This window comes from Equus quagga, chromosome 2, assembly GCF_021613505.1.
Source record: "Equus quagga isolate Etosha38 chromosome 2, UCLA_HA_Equagga_1.0, whole genome shotgun sequence".
Classification (NCBI taxonomy): Eukaryota; Metazoa; Chordata; class Mammalia; order Perissodactyla; family Equidae; genus Equus; species Equus quagga.
In genome coordinates this window covers 78,426,275-78,444,022 of record NC_060268.1, presented here as the reverse complement: position 1 = coordinate 78,444,022, position 17,748 = coordinate 78,426,275, and the positions used below count along the sequence as shown (strand labels likewise).

The following is a 17,748-nucleotide window of genomic DNA, read 5'->3' as shown; positions in this document are numbered from 1 at the left end:
CACTTTTTGATCCAGTTGTTTGTTTTTTTGTTGTTGAGTTGTATGAGTTCTTTATATATTTTGGAAATTAACCCCTTGTCAGATATGTGATTTGCAAATATTTTTCTCCCAGTTAGTGGGTTGTCTTTTTGTTTTGTTCATGCTTTCCTTTGCCATTCAGAAGTGTTTTTAGTGTGCTGTTGTCCCATTTGTTTATTTTTTCTTTTCTTTCCCTTGCCTGGGTAGACATGGTATTTGAAAAGATACTGCTAAGACAAATGTCAAAGAGTGTACTGCCTATATTTTCTTCCAGGAGTTTTAAGGTTTCACATCTTACCTTTAAGTCTTTGATCCATTTTGAGTTAATTTTTGTGTGTGGTGTAAGATAATGGTCTACTTTCATTCTTTTGCATGTGGCTGTCCAGATTTCTCAACACTGTTTGTTGAAGAAACTTTCCTTTCTCTATTGTATCTTCTTGGCTCCTTTGTCCATGATTAGCTATCCATAGTTGTATAGTTTTATTTCTAGGCTCTCTCAACAGAATTCTGTTCCGTTGATCTGTGTGTGTGTTTTTGTACCAGTACCATGCAATTTTGATTACTATAACCTGGTAGTATATTTTGAAGTCAGGGATTGTGATGCCTCCAGCTTTGTTCTTTTTTCTCAGGATTTCTTTAGCTATTTGGGGTCTTTTGTTGTTCCATATGAATTTTAGGATTCTTTGTTCTATTTCTCTGAAAAATGTCATTGAGATTCTGATTGGTATTGCATTGAATCTGTAGATTGCTTTAGGTAATGTGGACATTTTAACTATGTTTTTTCTCCCAATCCATTAGCATGGAATATGTTTCCATTTCTTTATATCTTCTTCGATTTCTTTCAATAATGTCTTATAGTTTTCAGTGTGTAGGTCTTTCACCTCCTTGGTTAAATTTATTCCTAGATTTATTCTTTTTGTTGCAATTGTAAATTGGATTCTATTCTTGACTTCTCTTTCTGCTAGTTTGTTATTAGAGCATAGAAATGCAACTGATTTTTGTAAGTTGATTTTGTACCCTGCAACTTTGCTGTAGTTGTTGATTATTTCTAATAGTTTCTGGTAGATTCTTTAGGATTTTCTATATGTATAAATATATCATCTGCAAACAGTGAGAGTTTCACTTCTTCCTTGCCAATAAAATTGCTCTCGCCAAAACCTCAAGTACTATGTTGAATAAGAGTGGTGAGAGTGGGCCCCCTTGTCTTATTCCTGTTCTCAGAGGGATGGCATTCAGTTTTTCACCATTAAGTATGATGTTGGCTGTGGGTTTGTCATATATGGCCTTTATTATGTTGAGATACTCTCCTTTTATACCCATTTTATTCAGAGTCTTTGTCATAAATGGACATAGCATCTTGTCAAATGCTTTCCCTACATCTATTGAGATGATCATGTGATTTTTTTAATTTCTTATTTTGTTAATATGGTGTATCACATTGATTGATTTGCAGATGTTGAACCATCCCTGTGTCCCTGGTATAAATCCCACTTGATCATGGCCTATGATTCTTTTAATGTTTTGCTGTATTTGATTTGCCAATATTTTGTTGAGGATTTTTTCATCTATGTTCATCAGTGATATTGGCCTGTAATTTTCCTTTTTGTGTTGTCCTTGTCCAGTTTTGGTATCAGGATATTGTTGGCCTTATAGAGTAAGTTAGGAAATGTTCCATCTTCTTCAATTTTTTGGAATATTTTGAGAAGGATGAGTATTAAGTCTTCTTTGAATGTTTGGTAGAATTCTCCCAAGAAGCCATCTGGTCCTAGACTTTTGTTTTTTGTGAGATTTTTTATTACTGTTTACTGTACTTGTGATTGTTCTATTCAGATTATCTGTTTCTTCTTGATTCAGTTTTGGGAGGTTGTATGAGTCTAAGAATTTATCCATTTATTCTAGGTTATGCAATTTGTGGACATATAGTTTTTCATAGTATTCTTTTATATTCCTTTGTATTTCTGTAGTATCTGTTGTAAGTGCTCCTTTAAATTTTAAATTTTATTTATTTGAGCCTTCTCTCTTTTTTTCTTGGTAGGTCTGGCTAAGGGTTTATGAATGTTGTTTATCTTCTCAAAAAACCAGATCTTAGTTTCATTGATCCTTTCTCTTGTTTTTGTTACTCTCTATTGAATATATTTCTGCTCTAAATTTTATTATTTTCCCCCTTCTGCTGACTTTGGGCTTTGTTTGTTCTTCTTTGTCCAGTCCTGTTAGGTGCAGATTAAGATTGCTTATTTGAGATTTTTCTTTTTTGTTGAGTTAGGCCTGTATTACTATAGATTTCCCTCTTAGTACAGCTTTTGCTGCATCCATAAGAGTTGGTATGTTTTGTTTTCATTTTCATTTATCTCCAGGTATTTTTTTTGTTTCTCCTTTGATTTCTTCATTGATCCAGTGGTTGGTCCGTACCATGTTGTTTTGTGTCCACATATTTTTCACTTTTCCAGCTTTTTTCTTGTAGTTGATTTCTAGTTTTATAGTGTTGTGGTCAGAAATGATGCTTGATATGATTTAAATCTCTTAAATTTATTAAGGCTTACCGTATTTCCCAACATACGGTCTTTCTTTGAGAGTGTTCTATGTGCACTTGAGAAGAATATGTATTCTGCTGTTTGGGGATGGAATATTATATATATGTATATCTATTAAGTCCGTCTGGTCTAGTGTTTCATTTAAGGCCACTGTTTCCTTGTTGACTTTTTGTCTGGATGATCTGTCTGTTGATGTAAGTGGGGTGTTGAGGTCCCCTAGTATTATTGTGTTGCTGTCAGTTTCTCCCTTTAGGTTTGTTAATAGTTGCTTTATATTCTTTGGTGCTCCTGTATTAGGTGCATATATATTCAGAATTATTATGTCCTTTTAGTGGAATGTCCCTTTTATCATTATATGCTGCTCCTCTTTCTCTCTTATTGTCTTTTTTTATCTTGAAGTCTGATATAATTATGGCAACATCTCCTTTCTTTTGCTTGCCATTTGCTTGGAGCATCATCTTCCATCCCTTCACTCGGAGCCTATGTTTGTCTTTAGAGCTGAGATATGTTTCCTGGAGGCAGCATATTGTTGGGTCTTGCTTTTTAATCCATCCAGCCACTCTGTGGCTTTTTATTGGAGAATTCAATCCATTTACATTTATAATGATTATTGATATATAAGGGCTTAACATTGCCATTTTATCTCTTGTTTTCCAGTTGTTCTATATTCCCATTGTTTCTTTTCCCTTATATTTCTGACTGCCATTTCAGTTTGGTGGTTTTCTGTGATGGTTTTCTCTTTGTTTAGGATTTGTGGCTCTGCTCTCACTTTTTGTTTAGTGGTTACCATGAGATTTGTATGAAAGATCCCATAGATGAGATAGTACAGTTTCTGATAGCCTCTTATCTCCATTAGCCTAAGCAGGTTCCATCCCTTTTCTCTTCCCCTTCTGAATTATTGTTGTCACAAATTATTCTGTTTTGTGTTCTGAGTTTGTGACTAAATTGAAGCGTTTATAGTTATTTTTGATGCTTTCTTTCTCTTTCCCTTTTATGTTTTAATTAAGTTTTTGCTAATCTGTTCTGATAGAGAGCTGCAGTTTTCTGATTTTGTCTATTTATCTCTTTGCTCAAAGCTTTGTAAACCTTTGTCCCTTTGTTTCAGGTAGGAGGGCTTCCTTCATCATTTCTGCTAAGGCAAGTCCAGTGGCAATGAACTCCCTCACCTTTTGTTTATCTGGGAAAGCTTTTATTTCTCTGTTGTATTTGAAGGGTAGTTTAGTTGGATAGAGTATTCTTGGCTGAAAACTTTTGTCTTTCAGTATTTTGAATATATCATTCCATTCTCTTGTAACCTATAAGGTTTCAGCTGAGAAATCTGCTGAAAGCCTGATAGGGGTTCTTTTGTAAGTTATTTTCTTCTGCCTTGCTGCCCTTAATATTTTTTCTTTGTTACTGACTTTTGCCAGTTTTAATATTATATGCCTTCCAGAAAGTCATTTTGTGTTGATGTAAGTAGGAGTTCTAGTGGCTTCATGTACTCATAAATCCAGTTCTTTCCCCAGGTTTTGAAAGTTATCGGTTATTATTTCTTTGAACAAGCTCTCTGCACCCTTCTCCCTAACTTCTCCCTCTGGAATACATTTAATCCTATGTTGCTTTTCCTAACTGAGTCAGATATTTCTTGAAGAATTTCTTCATTTTTTAAAAATCTTAGTTCTCCCTTCTCCTCCACCTGAAGCATTTGTATATTTCTATCTTCTAACTCACTAATTCTTTCCTCCATAAGGTCAGCTCTGTTTTTTATGGTATCTAATTATTTTTTTATCTCATTAATTGTGTTCTTCATATCCAGAATTTCTGTGTAGTTTTTACTAAGGGCTTCAGTCTCTTTGGTGAAGTATTCCTTCTGCTCATTAATTTTACTCCTGAGTGCATTGAACTGTCTTTCTGAGTTTTCTTGTAACTCAGTGAGTTCCTTTATGACCAGTATTTTGAATTCTCTTTCAGTTGCATTGTGAACTTCTGTGACTTCAGGATTGGTTTCTGGAGACTTGTCATTTTCCTTCTGCTCTGAGGTTATTGTTGTTCTTCATGGTGTTTGATGAATTGATCCTTTGCTGGGACCTTTGTGGTAACATCAGGTCACAGATTCCTCTTGCCACTGTTTTGGGGGTTGGGAGGAGGTGTGGCAGGAGCTGTGGTTTCAGATATTTCCCTATCTACTGCTCATTGTGCTGGTAGGGCCTCTCTATGTTTATGTGGGTTGGCCACATCCACTCGGCAGGTTGCACTCATGTGAGTCGAGCCTGTGTGCTTGGTGGGAAGGTTGCACATGTGTAGGCAGGGCCTCTGTGCTAGGTGCGCAGGTCGAGCACATGCAGGCAGGGTCTCTGTGCTTGGTAGGGCATCCATTGTACTGCTGCACTGTGTGGGAGGGGCACTTTCTTTTGCATGGGCCAGTGCTGCTCTTGTGTGCAGTTCAGTTGAGTTGCTGCACTTGGTGGGTGGGATGCCTTCATGGGAGCTGAGCTATTGCTACTCAGTGGGGAGTGTTCCCGTGGGAGGGGCTGCTGTAGCACAGTGGCTGCTCTTGTGGGCTGGGCTACCACTCTGAAAGCATTTGCCCACTAGCTGCACTGCCCCCCACCTCCAGTCATAGTCACACCAGCTGCTATGTCAGGATCTGTCACCTGGAGTACTGCTGCTGGAGAGAGGGAGGAGTCCGTTCACCTAGTTCCACTGCTTCCTGGGGATCCAGTCCTCTCATCTTTCAATATATGGCTGCACGGATCTCTCAGATGTCCTGTTGCGCTGTGTAGGGAATCTACTGTTGGTTAATGAATGTGCATTTGGTTGTAACTTAGAGGGGCGAGAAAAAGGTAACAACTCACTCTGCCATAATGCTGACATTACCGTCTAGAATAAGGTTTTTAAATGCATGAAATATAATATATAGGATTACAAAGGAAACCAATTATTTTAGACTATTTTAAAATCAAAGTAGTATAAAAAATGTGTTATAATAATATATGTGCTACTTTATTAACTCATTAAATAAACAAAATCCAGTGGCCAGTCTAGTGACTATCCTAATTTCAGAGTAAACAGCCTTGGCAGAAGGCTGTATCTTATGGGGCAGAGCCAGAACAAATGAGTTTGGTACAAGCATATATGAACTAATTTGCATTAAGGAAAGACACATTGCAGGAAAACAGACTGTGATGTATTTCAACTTTCTTTTTTTTGGCTCATGAGTTATTTAGAATATTTACAAACATTTAAATTAATTTTTCTTCTTTCATGGGGCTATCTTTGCCATCAGTTTATAGTTTTGCTACTGTACAATGAGCAAATGAAGCTATAGAGTTCTTTCTCTATCATGGAGGAAGTTGGTTGAGAAGGAAAGTGACTTTCCTTATGGATGTTCTGAGTTGGATGCATTGTAGCGTGGAGAAAGTTGGAACCAAAGGCTGAAAGTGAGTGGTTGGGAGAGGGCATGGTGATTTTGGAATTATTCTGAGGGAAGGAAACAGAAGCCATGGATGGAGTGGTTGTGAAGATCTGTATGTTTTCCAGAACAGAGCTGAGATGGACACAGAAGGCTGAGGGCTTGCATACCAGAGTGAGCCCAGCCACATGGCCCCAGGGAGACCTAGACAATGAAAAACGATGTTGGAAGAAAAAAAAAATAGAGGTGTAGGATAAAAGTGGGAGGGCTAGCCACTCCATGAAACTGAAGGAAGGATTTTGTGTAGCACAGGTCTGCAATCTCAAAGGCTTTGAAAGACAATGTCCATGCACTTTTTCATTCTGAGCAGCTCCGAATATTATTTGCTCCATTTTTGTAACAACAGTTCTTCCTCCAGACATGTTATGAACACTGGCTTCTTAGTGGTAAATTGGTGCCACTGTAGCTATTGGGCATGCCTGCCATATGTTTGTGAAATAATTGAATTGGCTTTCAAGTCTGCATTCTACAAGGACTTGCCTCAGTACCTGAAATGTTGCATTACCATTTGCCTTTGAACCACATTTGAAGATCTGAAGAAAATTCTTGATTTTAGGCAGTGGAAAGACTCTTCAGTCATAGAGGACAAGATTTAAAGAGCTCATTTGTTCCAGGCCTCTGTGTCCAGGCAGCAGTACCAATCAAGTAGGAAGGCCTTTTGCTCTAAAGATGCCGTTACTTCCTGGTGGTCTATTACCCTTACATCACTCTCAACAGCAGGAAGTTCTTTCTCATTTCTGATTTTATCTCTTGCCTCTATTTAGGCTGGGTGGAGAAGTGGAGAAAAGCATAGGCTGGAGTCCTTCTAGCAACTCGCAGGTGCTTCCAAGTTAAGCCTCCTCTCTCTGAGTAATATCATGCCATTCACATTCTTTTTGGCTTTTCTTTCACAGCTACTTAATTATATGTTACTCTTCTCTGACCCTCTTCAATGTCTCATATTCTTTGTGAACTGTGGACTCTGAATAACGATACTCACAAATTAAATGGGACAAAGGTTTCATGAGATGTGGTAATTTCACGGCTAACTAGATTCATGACCCTGTTCCTCACAGGAGTGGTACAAAATAAACCTGCAGAATTACTGAGATGGCAGAACATGCAGCATAATCCTTGCTGGAGCTGGAATTGAGCAAAAAATAATTCAAACGAAGGCTGATCGTTTCAGAGTTGGGATATGCTCCACTCCCCTTGGTTGCCAAGTGGACTAGAACTGGCATCCTCAGGGAGGAGGCACTCTGGCCTCTGGGCTTTGAGTTGCCTCCCATACTTCTGACATGGCCCTCCCTTGTTAGAGCTGGTGCCAGTGTTTCTATATCAGAGGGGCAAGGAAGCCTGTTCCTTCTGGGGAGGCACTGGCAGAGAGTGGATATCTGGGAACAATAATCCGGTATCCCACTCTGGATGTATTGGTGTATAAGAAAGCTTGGGCTGCCATAACAAAATATCATAGCCTGGGTAGCTTAAACAACAGAAATGTATTTTCTCACAGTTCTGAAAGCTGGCAGTCTGAGATCAGGATGCTACCATGGTCAGGTTCTAGTAGGGCCCTCTTCCTGGCTTGCAGACTGCCAGCTTCTCACTGTCTTCATATGGTGTGTACATGTGGAGAGAGAGAGAGATCTTTCTCTTTCCCTTCCTATATGACTACCATCCCATCATGAAGGCCCCACCTTCACAACCTTATATAACCCTAATTACCTCTTAAAGATCCTATCTCCAAACACCATCACATTGAGGGTTAGGGCTTCAACTTGCAGATTTGGGGAGGATACAAACATTCAGTCCACAGCAATTTGTTTTCTATTGCAGCGTAGCAAATTACCACAAACTTTATAGCTTAACACAAAAGCCATTTATTATGTCACAGTTTTCTTGGGTCAGGAGTCTGGACATGGCTTAGTAGGGTCAACTGGCCAGGGTCTCAGAAGCCTGCAGTCAAGGTTTTACAGGGGAGACATCATTTCAAGATGATGTCACCAGAGAGAATCAAGGGAGCAATAGTCCATCCTATTCATACTCCAGGGGAAGGCATTATAGAAGGCCATGGGTCATCAGGGATCATCTTAGAATCTGCACGCCACGCTGAGTTTGATGGTTTTATTTGTTTGTTGTGTAGGGGAATTGGATCCATTCCCAGTGACAGGTATTAATGATATCTAAAAATGTAAACTGCCTTCAAGAAGCAAGTTGTCCATGTTTATTGGAAGTAAAATTATTTGAGGGGATTAGTGGAATGATAGCTTTATGATGAAGATAGGAAAAGTCAAGAATTCCTAATGTAGCCTAAGTGATATTAACTTCCCTTGTGTCGAGAAATGCCTGCTCTTTGGAGGTTTGTGTCTTTCCAATAAAATCCCTCTTACAGGCGACTTGGTCATTGTAGCCTTTTGAAAGTTTTATAAACTTAAGCTTAGAAGAGATCAAGACATTCTGTGTGAGCTTGTTAAAAAAGCCTTGAGAGATCTGGTGGCAGTTTTAGGGCCTTAGTGAGGCCCCAGGTACTCTTGAATTCATAGGCCCCTCATGAGTGAGGAGGCGTTGGGCCATGTATCGAAGAATAGGTAAAATTTCATCTGGTAGAAATGGAAAGTAGAAGGCAGAGTGTAAATGGATGTTTTCTGGAAGATATTCCTCCTCGTCCTTTATCCAGTTTGAGTGGGGCTAGTGCTGGTGTGATGGGAAAACAGAGGATACCCTTTGGAAGTCACATCCTAGGGAGATGGCAGGGTCAGAGCCAGGGCCCCCAGAACTTGGCCATCAGTCTGAGGGAAGAGAAAGGGGTGGAGCCAGGAGGGTTGGGGTGACAGGAAGGGAGTGCTGAGACATCAAGGCAGGCGAGTGCTGAGGGGAGTCAGCCTGCAGGAGCTCCAGGGCTTGTGTGTGACAAATGCAGTGGCTTTTGTGCAGGCTCACTTAAGCTGCCCGTAGTGGCCTTGACATGAGTGGAGGGTCTCTTAGGGAGTTGCTGGTGGGAAATCGGGGACGAAATTTTTGTGAGTCTGGATGGTCAGGCCAGGGAGATGAGATTCATCTGGTGAGTATGTCTTGGATGACTTCAGTGTAGGGGGCAGAGGTGAGTGAGCAAATGAGCACTGACCTCCAGGAAGATAAAACAGGAGAGGGCAGGCAGAGGGGATAGAGAGAAATAAACATATGGAGAGATGTCGAGAAGAGGAACTGACCCAGCTTCACGACTGACTGGCCCACTGAACTGTACGATGAGCTCAGAAAATGACGGCGTCTGTGGCAGCAATTTTGAATCCACCAGAAGGTTTGGAGGTGAAGAAATGAGTTCAGGGTTTGAAATGTTGAGCTTGAGGTGATGGTGAGAGTCCTAGCAGCATATCCTTATGAGAAGTGACAATCTGATTCTAAAATGACTTGTAAGTTGTGTATCTATTGAGGAGGAAGAATCTGGCACTAGAGATGGTATTTTGATAGATCAAGTGTTGAGTATAGAAGGGAAGAGAGAGGTTTTGGAGGAATTGTGGAAGAGGTAGTGAGACTTGGCCTCAGAGAGACGTGGGAGAACAGTCACCAAGGCTTTCTGTAAGGGTTGGGGCTGGTATACCAGGAGAAGGAAGGACGCTGGGCGGCATCATGAAGAGAGCAGATCTGGGAGATGAGAAAATGGTTGTAAATAATATTTGCCAACATTGATTGTGTTTGGAAGATGTATGTGCACTGAAGAAGGAATATATATTGACATGCTTGGGAGCAAAGCCCTGTTGAGCTCTATTTGATTTATCTTTTTGTTTGTTTGTTTGTTTGTTTGTTTGTAAGGTTCAAAAGTCTTTCATATAAACTACTGGTCCAGATCTTTTTGGAAATCTGCCTGAGACTAGCATGATGCTGGGTGTGATAGAGGCTGTTGGGTCTAAGACTTTGTCCTGCTCACTGGGGAAGAGTTGGAGGGTGTCAGCAAGGGGACCTTCTGAGTCTGTTTAGTAGTGTTCTCTCCTCCCACGTCTGGGATAACTCCTTTTTGCATCTGTGGGGAGAGGCGGCCCAGCCACTCCAGCCTGGTCCCCAGCTGCCTGGCCCATGCCCACAGTGAAAAGACAGGGTGCTTTATATTCACAGGAGACCTCGAGTCAAAACACCAAGACCTTACTTGTAATAGGCCTCCCGGAATATCGCCCTGTTGAAGGGGGAGCCGCAGCTGCCTCCTCCTCACTGTGTCTGGTGGGATTTTGGTGGTGAGGGAGAGGGGATCATCTTCAGGATTTGGGCTTGGGTCACCAGGAGGAAGAGTGTCATCGTGGAAGGCAGAGATCACAAGATGGAGACTGGGTCAGGGAGGTAGAGACGGCAAGTACGGTTTTGGACATGTTAAGGTTGAGAGTGACACCAGGAGCAGTACCCAGTGGACAGTGTGATACAGTGGTCAGGGGAGAGCTCTGGGCTGGAGAATGACCTGCGGGAGGCATTAGCGGATGGTTAGAGGAGCCTGAATGATGGATCTCCAATGGAGCCGTGGGGTAGAAGAGACAAAAGGCTGAGCAGAGGGTCTTGGGGAGTGGGAAGAGGAGGGGGCAGGAAGGAGGACCTGAGGGAGTGGAGAAGAAGGGCAGCCAGAGAAGTGAAGACCTCAGGGGAGTGACACAGAGCCTCGAGGAGAGGGAGCCTTGGGCAGGAAGACTTGCTTAATTCCCCAGTCATCAAGGTGGTGACTGCCTTTGTCTGTTGCATTTGGTGAGCCCTCTGGTGACCTTGGGAAGAAGAATGTCTGCAGGGCAGTGGGGGTTGAAGCCACATTGTAGTGGGTGAGGACTGGCTGTGTCTCTGTGGTCTCTTGGACACAAGAGACTGGGATGTGGTGATCAGTGGCCAGCGTCTGCCTCGGGAGCGTGGGCTTGGCAGGCAGCCTGGGAGAAAGGGAGGCCGGGAGATGAGGGGTGGCTTTCCTGAGAGAGAAGACACAAGGGTGTTCATGTGATAAGGACAACAGGGAGGAGCCAGGGGAGAGGGATGGTGGTTGGAAGAGGTCCTGGAGGGGACAGGCTCGGGGGACCTGCGGCAAGGGGAGGGGCTGGCTGGGGCTGGCCTGAGAAAGGAGTGGACAGCTCAGAGTCAGCGTGTTGAAAGTTTGGGAACCTTGTCAGTGACCCCTGGTGCTTCCTCGGTGAGGTGGGAAGCTGTGCTGAGAGAGAAGGGAAGGACCCTTGCAGGGCTTGGAGGACCCAAGTGTGTAAAGGATAGAGGGAGCCTACGGGGTCTGCTGGGCCAGAGCCCTCGCAGAGAAGGCAGGTGGCCGGGTGACAAGAGGGTGGGGACAGCTCCGCCTCTCCAAAAAGTGTGTTTTCAGTCCTCCCTGTGATTTTTCAGTCTCACAGCCAAATAACTTACAGGCCCAGAGAGGAATAAGCCCTGGGTAGGGGCTCTTTCAGAAAGTGTGTTTGCCCTGGGGCCCGCCCATGCAGAGTATAAATAACCTCTCAGGCGGGCCTGGTGGCCAGAGAGGCCCGGTGCGCCTCTCAAAGTGGCTGCCGGCTGTGAAGGTCCAGAAGAGCCGTACACCTCATTGTGAGCCGCTCATGCGCATGCTGGTTTCTCGTAGTCCTTCTTCAGGTGGAAGCAGTTGCTACTGTTCTGATTGTTCATTGAAGCTTCCAAAGCCTCTTACCTTCCTGCACCGTTTGTCCTTCCAGGTGCTGTTGTCAGGACTCATTGGCGTCGTCTCCTGGAAAAGGCCTCTCTCCCTCGTGGTAAGTCACACTCGGCTTGCATGGTGGCCTTGGAGCAGGCCTCCGCCTGCTGAGGTGTGAGTGCTTCAAAGGCGACGGCAAAGAGAATCCTGGCTTCTTTGCAGAAAGTGGGACACAGACCTTTAGAAAAAGGTCACCTCTCAATGCAGACGGGCTCGTCAGTAGGAACCCCCATACCTTGCCTCCTCCACTTCTGAGAGTACCCTCGGGTGTTTGTCTGAGATGCTCAGTGCCATCCTCTTTGTTTGTTTTGTCTGGGTGCCCTCCTATGAGGACGTGCTGTGAACAAAGACATTCTAATCATTGTAGATGTAAGCGTTTCCTGCAGACGTGTGAACAGGTGCATGCACATACATGTGCTTATGGAGGATCACAGAAACGGGACACATTTTATCAGAGTTCAAGAAATGTTAGCTTTCTGTGTGTTTTGTAGGCTGTGAAACTCCATGAGGGTAAAAGGAGGATATTTATTGGAATAGAAGATCGAAGGAAGGGTGCACTTGAACCCTTTCTCACATTGCTGTGGCATCGTGCAGGGAGGGGCGGGCCACATGGGAGACGGAGAGAGAGGCTGATGATTTTTCTCTCTGAAAAGTACCCCAAGCAAATTTGTGTCTATTGATTTGTATGCATGCTCTTCTCAGTGTATGCATTAATATATTTATGTGTCCGTGTCAGGACTAGAGGAAGAGGTTTTCCGGGTTTTGATGGATAATGAAAAAGATGGCGTGGCTTTTTTCTTCTTTTGTAGTAATCAATTATTTAAAGTCTCTTCTTTAAGTGATTAGACTTGGAGATAATGACATGTACTAAATATTAATGGAAATAGAAAAACCCACAAATCTGTCTGTTGTAAACACCTCCTCCTTCATAAGTGACCATGAAACCCTGAAAAGATATTGGGAAGGGGGGGTGTGCTGTAAATTCACTGGGGCCTCTTCTTCTACAATATGTCAAGAAATTTCTCTTAAAAAATGTTTTTATATTCAAATTTTCAAATATGCACAAAAGTAGAGAGACTAGTATACAGAACCCTGGGGGTAGCCCTATTCATCATCAACAAATATCAACATTGGCCTATCTTGTTTCATCCAAGCCCCTTGCTGGATTATTTTAATGCAGATCCCAGCTGGCGTGTCAAGAAGCTGACTCTTTTGTGCAGAGGGAAATGGTGGCGGACACATGGGCTGTGGGGCTTTACATCCCATGGCTGTGCCGTGAAATGGCTTTTGGGTTCCCTTCAGGAACACGGGACAGCCTACCCCATTCCTCCTCACCTGCCCCCACGGCGCAGACAGAGTAAGCCCTCTGATGTTGGCCACCAAACAAAGGAAAAGCCCACCTTTCTTTGGGTGGGTGTGTGGGGCAAAAGAGGAATGGCACCCATCACCCAGCCACCCTTCACGCCTGCCCCCAGCCCTGGTCCCAGGTTGGAGATTCTCATGGGGTGGGCATTTTACCGCAAAGGATGCGTGTGCTTATAGCTGATAAGGAATCTGGACTCCTTGTGGAGATGTCTCAGGTATGTCCGGGGGAAACCAGAGCAGTAGGGTGGGGGCTTAGCCCTCACCCTAGGAGGAGGGACATAGCACCAGCTGGAGCTACTACAGCAGAGCTTTCAAAGTGCCCGTTCACCAGCTGTGTAGGACAAGCTTCTCTCCAGGCGGCGGTCAGTGTTACCTCCCGTTGATTTATTCCCTCCCAAGCTCCAGATGTAAGAGAAGAGGTTCACCTAGCTTGACTGCCTACTCTCCTTCCTTAGCGAGGTAAGGGGGTTGGCTGGGTAACACTAGCTGCTGTAACAAGCCCTGGATTTTCAATGGCTTAACACAACACAAGTTTGCTTCTTGCTCCCATCCAGGGTGGGCATTGCACGCAGTGGTCTGCTCCCCTGCACAGGTAAAGTCAGTGACCCTGGTTGCTTCCATCTGGGGCCCTGCAATTCCCTAGGCCTATGGAGTCCTCTGCATTTCAGTGAAAGGGGAAAGAGAAGGGAGAAGGAACACTTACTTCTTAATTTCCTTGGCCTTAAAGTGATACTTATTGCTTGCATATGAAACCATTGGTGAGAGCTTGTCATAGGGCCTAGCCCATCTGGTTGGGAAGGAAGCTGGAAAAGGTGGTCCCACCCTGGACAGGTGCTTCCCAGAGGAGGCTCTATGCTGGGGAGGGAAAGGGAGGAATTTTGGTGGATAGTTGGTTGTCTCTACCCTAAGAACATTCTTCTGTCTGTGTTGACCAGGACAATACAATCTTTTGATTCATTAGCCAAACCTCACTCTCTGAACCATAAGCATTGACATGGCTTTGGCATCAGCTTTATTTAACAGGAGTAAAAGCATTCACAATAACAGTAAATGGGAGGAAAATCCATAAAATAGAGATGTATTAGGGTTTTCCAGAAAAACCTAACCAATAGGATATATACAAACATACACATTCTCTCTCTCTCTCTGTCTCTCTGTGTATATCCTCTCCTTGGGGGAAGTCAGTCTTTTTTTCTCTTAAAGCCTTCAACTGATTGGATGAGGCCCACCCACATTGTGGAGGGTAATCTGCTTTCCACAATGTCTACTGATTTCAATGTTAATCTCGTCTAAAAAAATACCTTCTCATCAACATCTAAACTAGTGTTTAATGAATATCTGGATACCAAGTGGCTTAGCCAAAGTGACACATAAAAGTAACCATCACAAGAGGTTCTAGAAATATGACCAAAAATATTCTATCCAGAATAATACTAACAAAACACTATAAATAATCATAGTAACCATTTATTTCATGTAACCTGTGTGCCCTTATGCTCACAACAATGCTGGCAAAAGTAGGTTTTCCTGTTTACAAGAAAGGGGAAGATCCCCAGGCCTGTAAGTAATGAGCTACGACTTGAACCCAAAGCTCTCCGACTCCCAAAGCCCCCTTTTGTCTGACCAACCACAGTCCATGCAGACATCATCTGCACATCCCCACAGCTCTTCTCTAGTGGCATATCACTTGACTTAAGCTCATCACCTTACTCCCTAAACCTGCCCTTCTTCTGGTATTTTCTGTCTTGGTTGGTGATGTTATTGCCCACCCAACTTAAAAATTGAGGAGTCACTCTCACATCTTTCTCCTCCCTCACCTTTCATAGCATCCACAAGTTCTCTCATTTTAGTATTTTTATATTTATCCCATCAGCCTTCTCTTCTCTACCCTTGAGCCATCTGTTCCAGGTCAGACTCTTGCCTTCCCTCACAGGATGCTGCACGGGCCTCCTAACAGATCTTTGTGTCCAGAATTTGGTTCTCTCAAATCCAGTCTCCACACACACGGATGGAGCGCTCAGTATCTAAAGCATTGATAGAACTTTGTTATTGTACCTTAAGCCTGACAGTGCCTCCCCAGGGCCCCTAGAAAACAGAACTGAGGTTCCTGGATGACGTAGGAGACCTCATGGTGCAGCCCTTCCTCCCTGCCCGGCCTCAGCCCCGAGACCTGGACTCTCTGAGGTTCCTGGCATGTTGCCCACTTTGCCCCCCAAAACATCCTTCCAGATTCCTCTTTCCTCTGCCCTCGCCCTTTTACCTCATCAAGGCTCGTGTGTCACTGCTTCCTGAAAGCCTTCTGTTTACCCCAAGCTGAGGTGGGTCCTCCTCCTCCCAGCTCTGCATCCAACTGTGTCATCACATGTCACATCGTGTAGAGACCACCCTCACACTGCAGTAATAGTGAGCATGTGTGGGTGCTTACTGTGTGTGAATCCCTTTGCAGAGCACTTTATCGGGACTCTCTGAGCTTATGCACACAGCAGCCCCGTGAGGAGGGTACTGTTTTTGTCTCTATTTTCCAGATGAGAGAAGGAAAACTTAGGTAAGTACCTTGCCTAGGGTCTCACAGCTAGAATGGCTTGAAGTCTTGATTTAAATAATTCTTTTCTCCCAAGCTCCTGCTTCTATCCTCTACGCTAATATGTTTCCATCTTCCTGGGGGTGTAAGACTGAAGACACCACTGTGAGTATTCTGATTCATTGCCGGGGGACATAATACCTTCCCCCAACTACTGACCGCCAGAGTGAGTTGCCCTCTCTGAAGGGAGGGTGTCTGTTCCTCGGGGTGGCGGAAGAAGCAATATTGAGCTCTGCTGCTCAGGGCTCACACAGCATGCCTGAGCCCTGCAGGGGTCTGCTGGGAGAGGACAGGAAGGAGTGGGCCAACCTGATAGTGGGGTTTGTGGTGCTACCTTTGGTCTGTTGACGATATCCTTCCTCTGAAAGTCTGGCGAGTATGGGCCTGTTAACCTCTGCCACATCTCCTTTCTTTTCATCACTCTGATCCTCTGAGACAGACGGAGTGAGATGAGAGAGAGGGTATAAACCTGTCTCCCAGAGTGACTGATGTTCTAGAGCGTAGCCTCTGTTGGGGAAGAGGAAGAGAGAGGGAGGGGCAGAAGGCTGTCTGACGAGGACAGGAAAGGAGGCCACCCCTTCCAGGCTGGTGAGTGTGATGTGAGAGGGGGAAGGAGGAGGAAAATACTGTGACTTTTTTGCTATGGTATTTTCTAAGAGCCTTTCCAATGCTGAAAACGAGTGATTGCTATGTCAGTGAATAATAATTTTCACATTACTGTGGTCTCTTTTTATGTGTGTTAAGCATCTCCTATGATGGAGATAATTGTCTTCCTTACATTAAACTATAAAAGGTTCTACATTATGCTGGATGCCAACTAGAAGTCAGATTATATAGCTCTGATGAGATAACTTTTTGAAAGATTCAGTGAAACATCTTGTGATTGCTTATGTATCAATAATGGAAGCAGTCTCACGTATAATCACAGGTAGTATAATTTTTTTAAAAAACTTGAATGAAGTTGTCCTGAGCTGGCCACTAGATTATTTGTAATAACTAACGCTATTGGGAGACTAATAACCATGGGGTTAAAAACATTTTGTTAGAATTAATTTTTATAAATAATGAATTATAGTTTATTTTATACTTTTTTAAAGCAAAGTAAATCTATTTTAAAAAGCACTAATCTAAAAGGATATGTGTACCATATAGATCTGTGGTATATTTAGTACTGTTTGCATCTTATGTGTTAGTGTTTGAGGAGTCTGGCTTTTTGGTTTACTCACATAGTGGTTTACTTTTATTGCTAAATTTTATCAACCCCAATAGGAATGTGTATCAGTAAAGGTCCAATCAGAAAAGCAGAACCTTTAGGAGCTAACACCAAACATCTTCTTCTGTCACTTCTTTGGCCCCACTGTCCATCATAGTAGCCACACCCACCTGGTCTTTGGTGATTATGTGCTTCTGCTTGGCCTTGCCACCCTGGGATCCCATAATCCTCCTTGCATTTAGGTTTCCCAGTTCAGGGGCTGCAGTTCCTACAGTAATTTCTGACCTACAGAGAAGAGTCACCATAGAGCTCTCAAGGATGCTGGGGCTCCCCTCACAGATTTATTTCTCACAGTTGTGATCAGAGGTGTTCTTTGGATCCTTTGGGATGGGTGAGCAGGTCGTACATGATCAATGCACTCTATCATTCCAGTCTCCCTAACTAAGCCTTAAGATCATCAATGGTATACGAAGAAAATCTGGCATTTCAGCTTCACTTAGTGTAGCCTACCTTTGGGTTTATATTTCAGACAACCAAACTGTTCGAGTCCCCCTGACTCTGCCAGCTAAAACATTGAATGCCATAATCTCTGCTTAATAGACCCATAGCAATAAATCTGTCCTGATTCAACTGTATGTTCCTTCTACCTTGATTTTCCACCATTAATGGTAAGTCCTAAGATTGCCTAGCCTCCAGCTCTGAGAAAGTTTCCAGGCTGCAGCACAGGTAGGAGGAATATGGGCAGAGCAGAGCCTAGCACACTCCCTGAGTTAAGGAGACCAAAGTGAGGGTCTGGGGATTTCAAGGTGGCTAGAATTTATAGGACAAAGTGCCAGAGAGGAGAGATTTACATAGACAGAGAGTTCTGGAGATCTGCAGAGGATCCCCTGTGAGTATTCAGCTGATAAATGACCAGCTCTTCCATGTAAGGAAACT

The 17,748-nt window shown here is 43.5% G+C and overlaps 1 protein-coding gene across 2 annotated transcripts in view; it reads left to right on the top strand.

Moving 5' to 3' along the window:
- The window catches only part of ENTREP2 (endosomal transmembrane epsin interactor 2), a 431,496-nt gene that overhangs the window by 168,725 nt on the left and 245,023 nt on the right, over positions 1-17,748 (top strand). For both annotated transcript variants that reach the window (XM_046655165.1, XM_046655164.1), the window contains exon 2: positions 11,655-11,711. In XM_046655165.1, the coding sequence (XP_046511121.1) occupies positions 11,655-11,711 (57 nt within the window). The remainder of the gene's footprint in view (positions 1-11,654; positions 11,712-17,748) is intronic.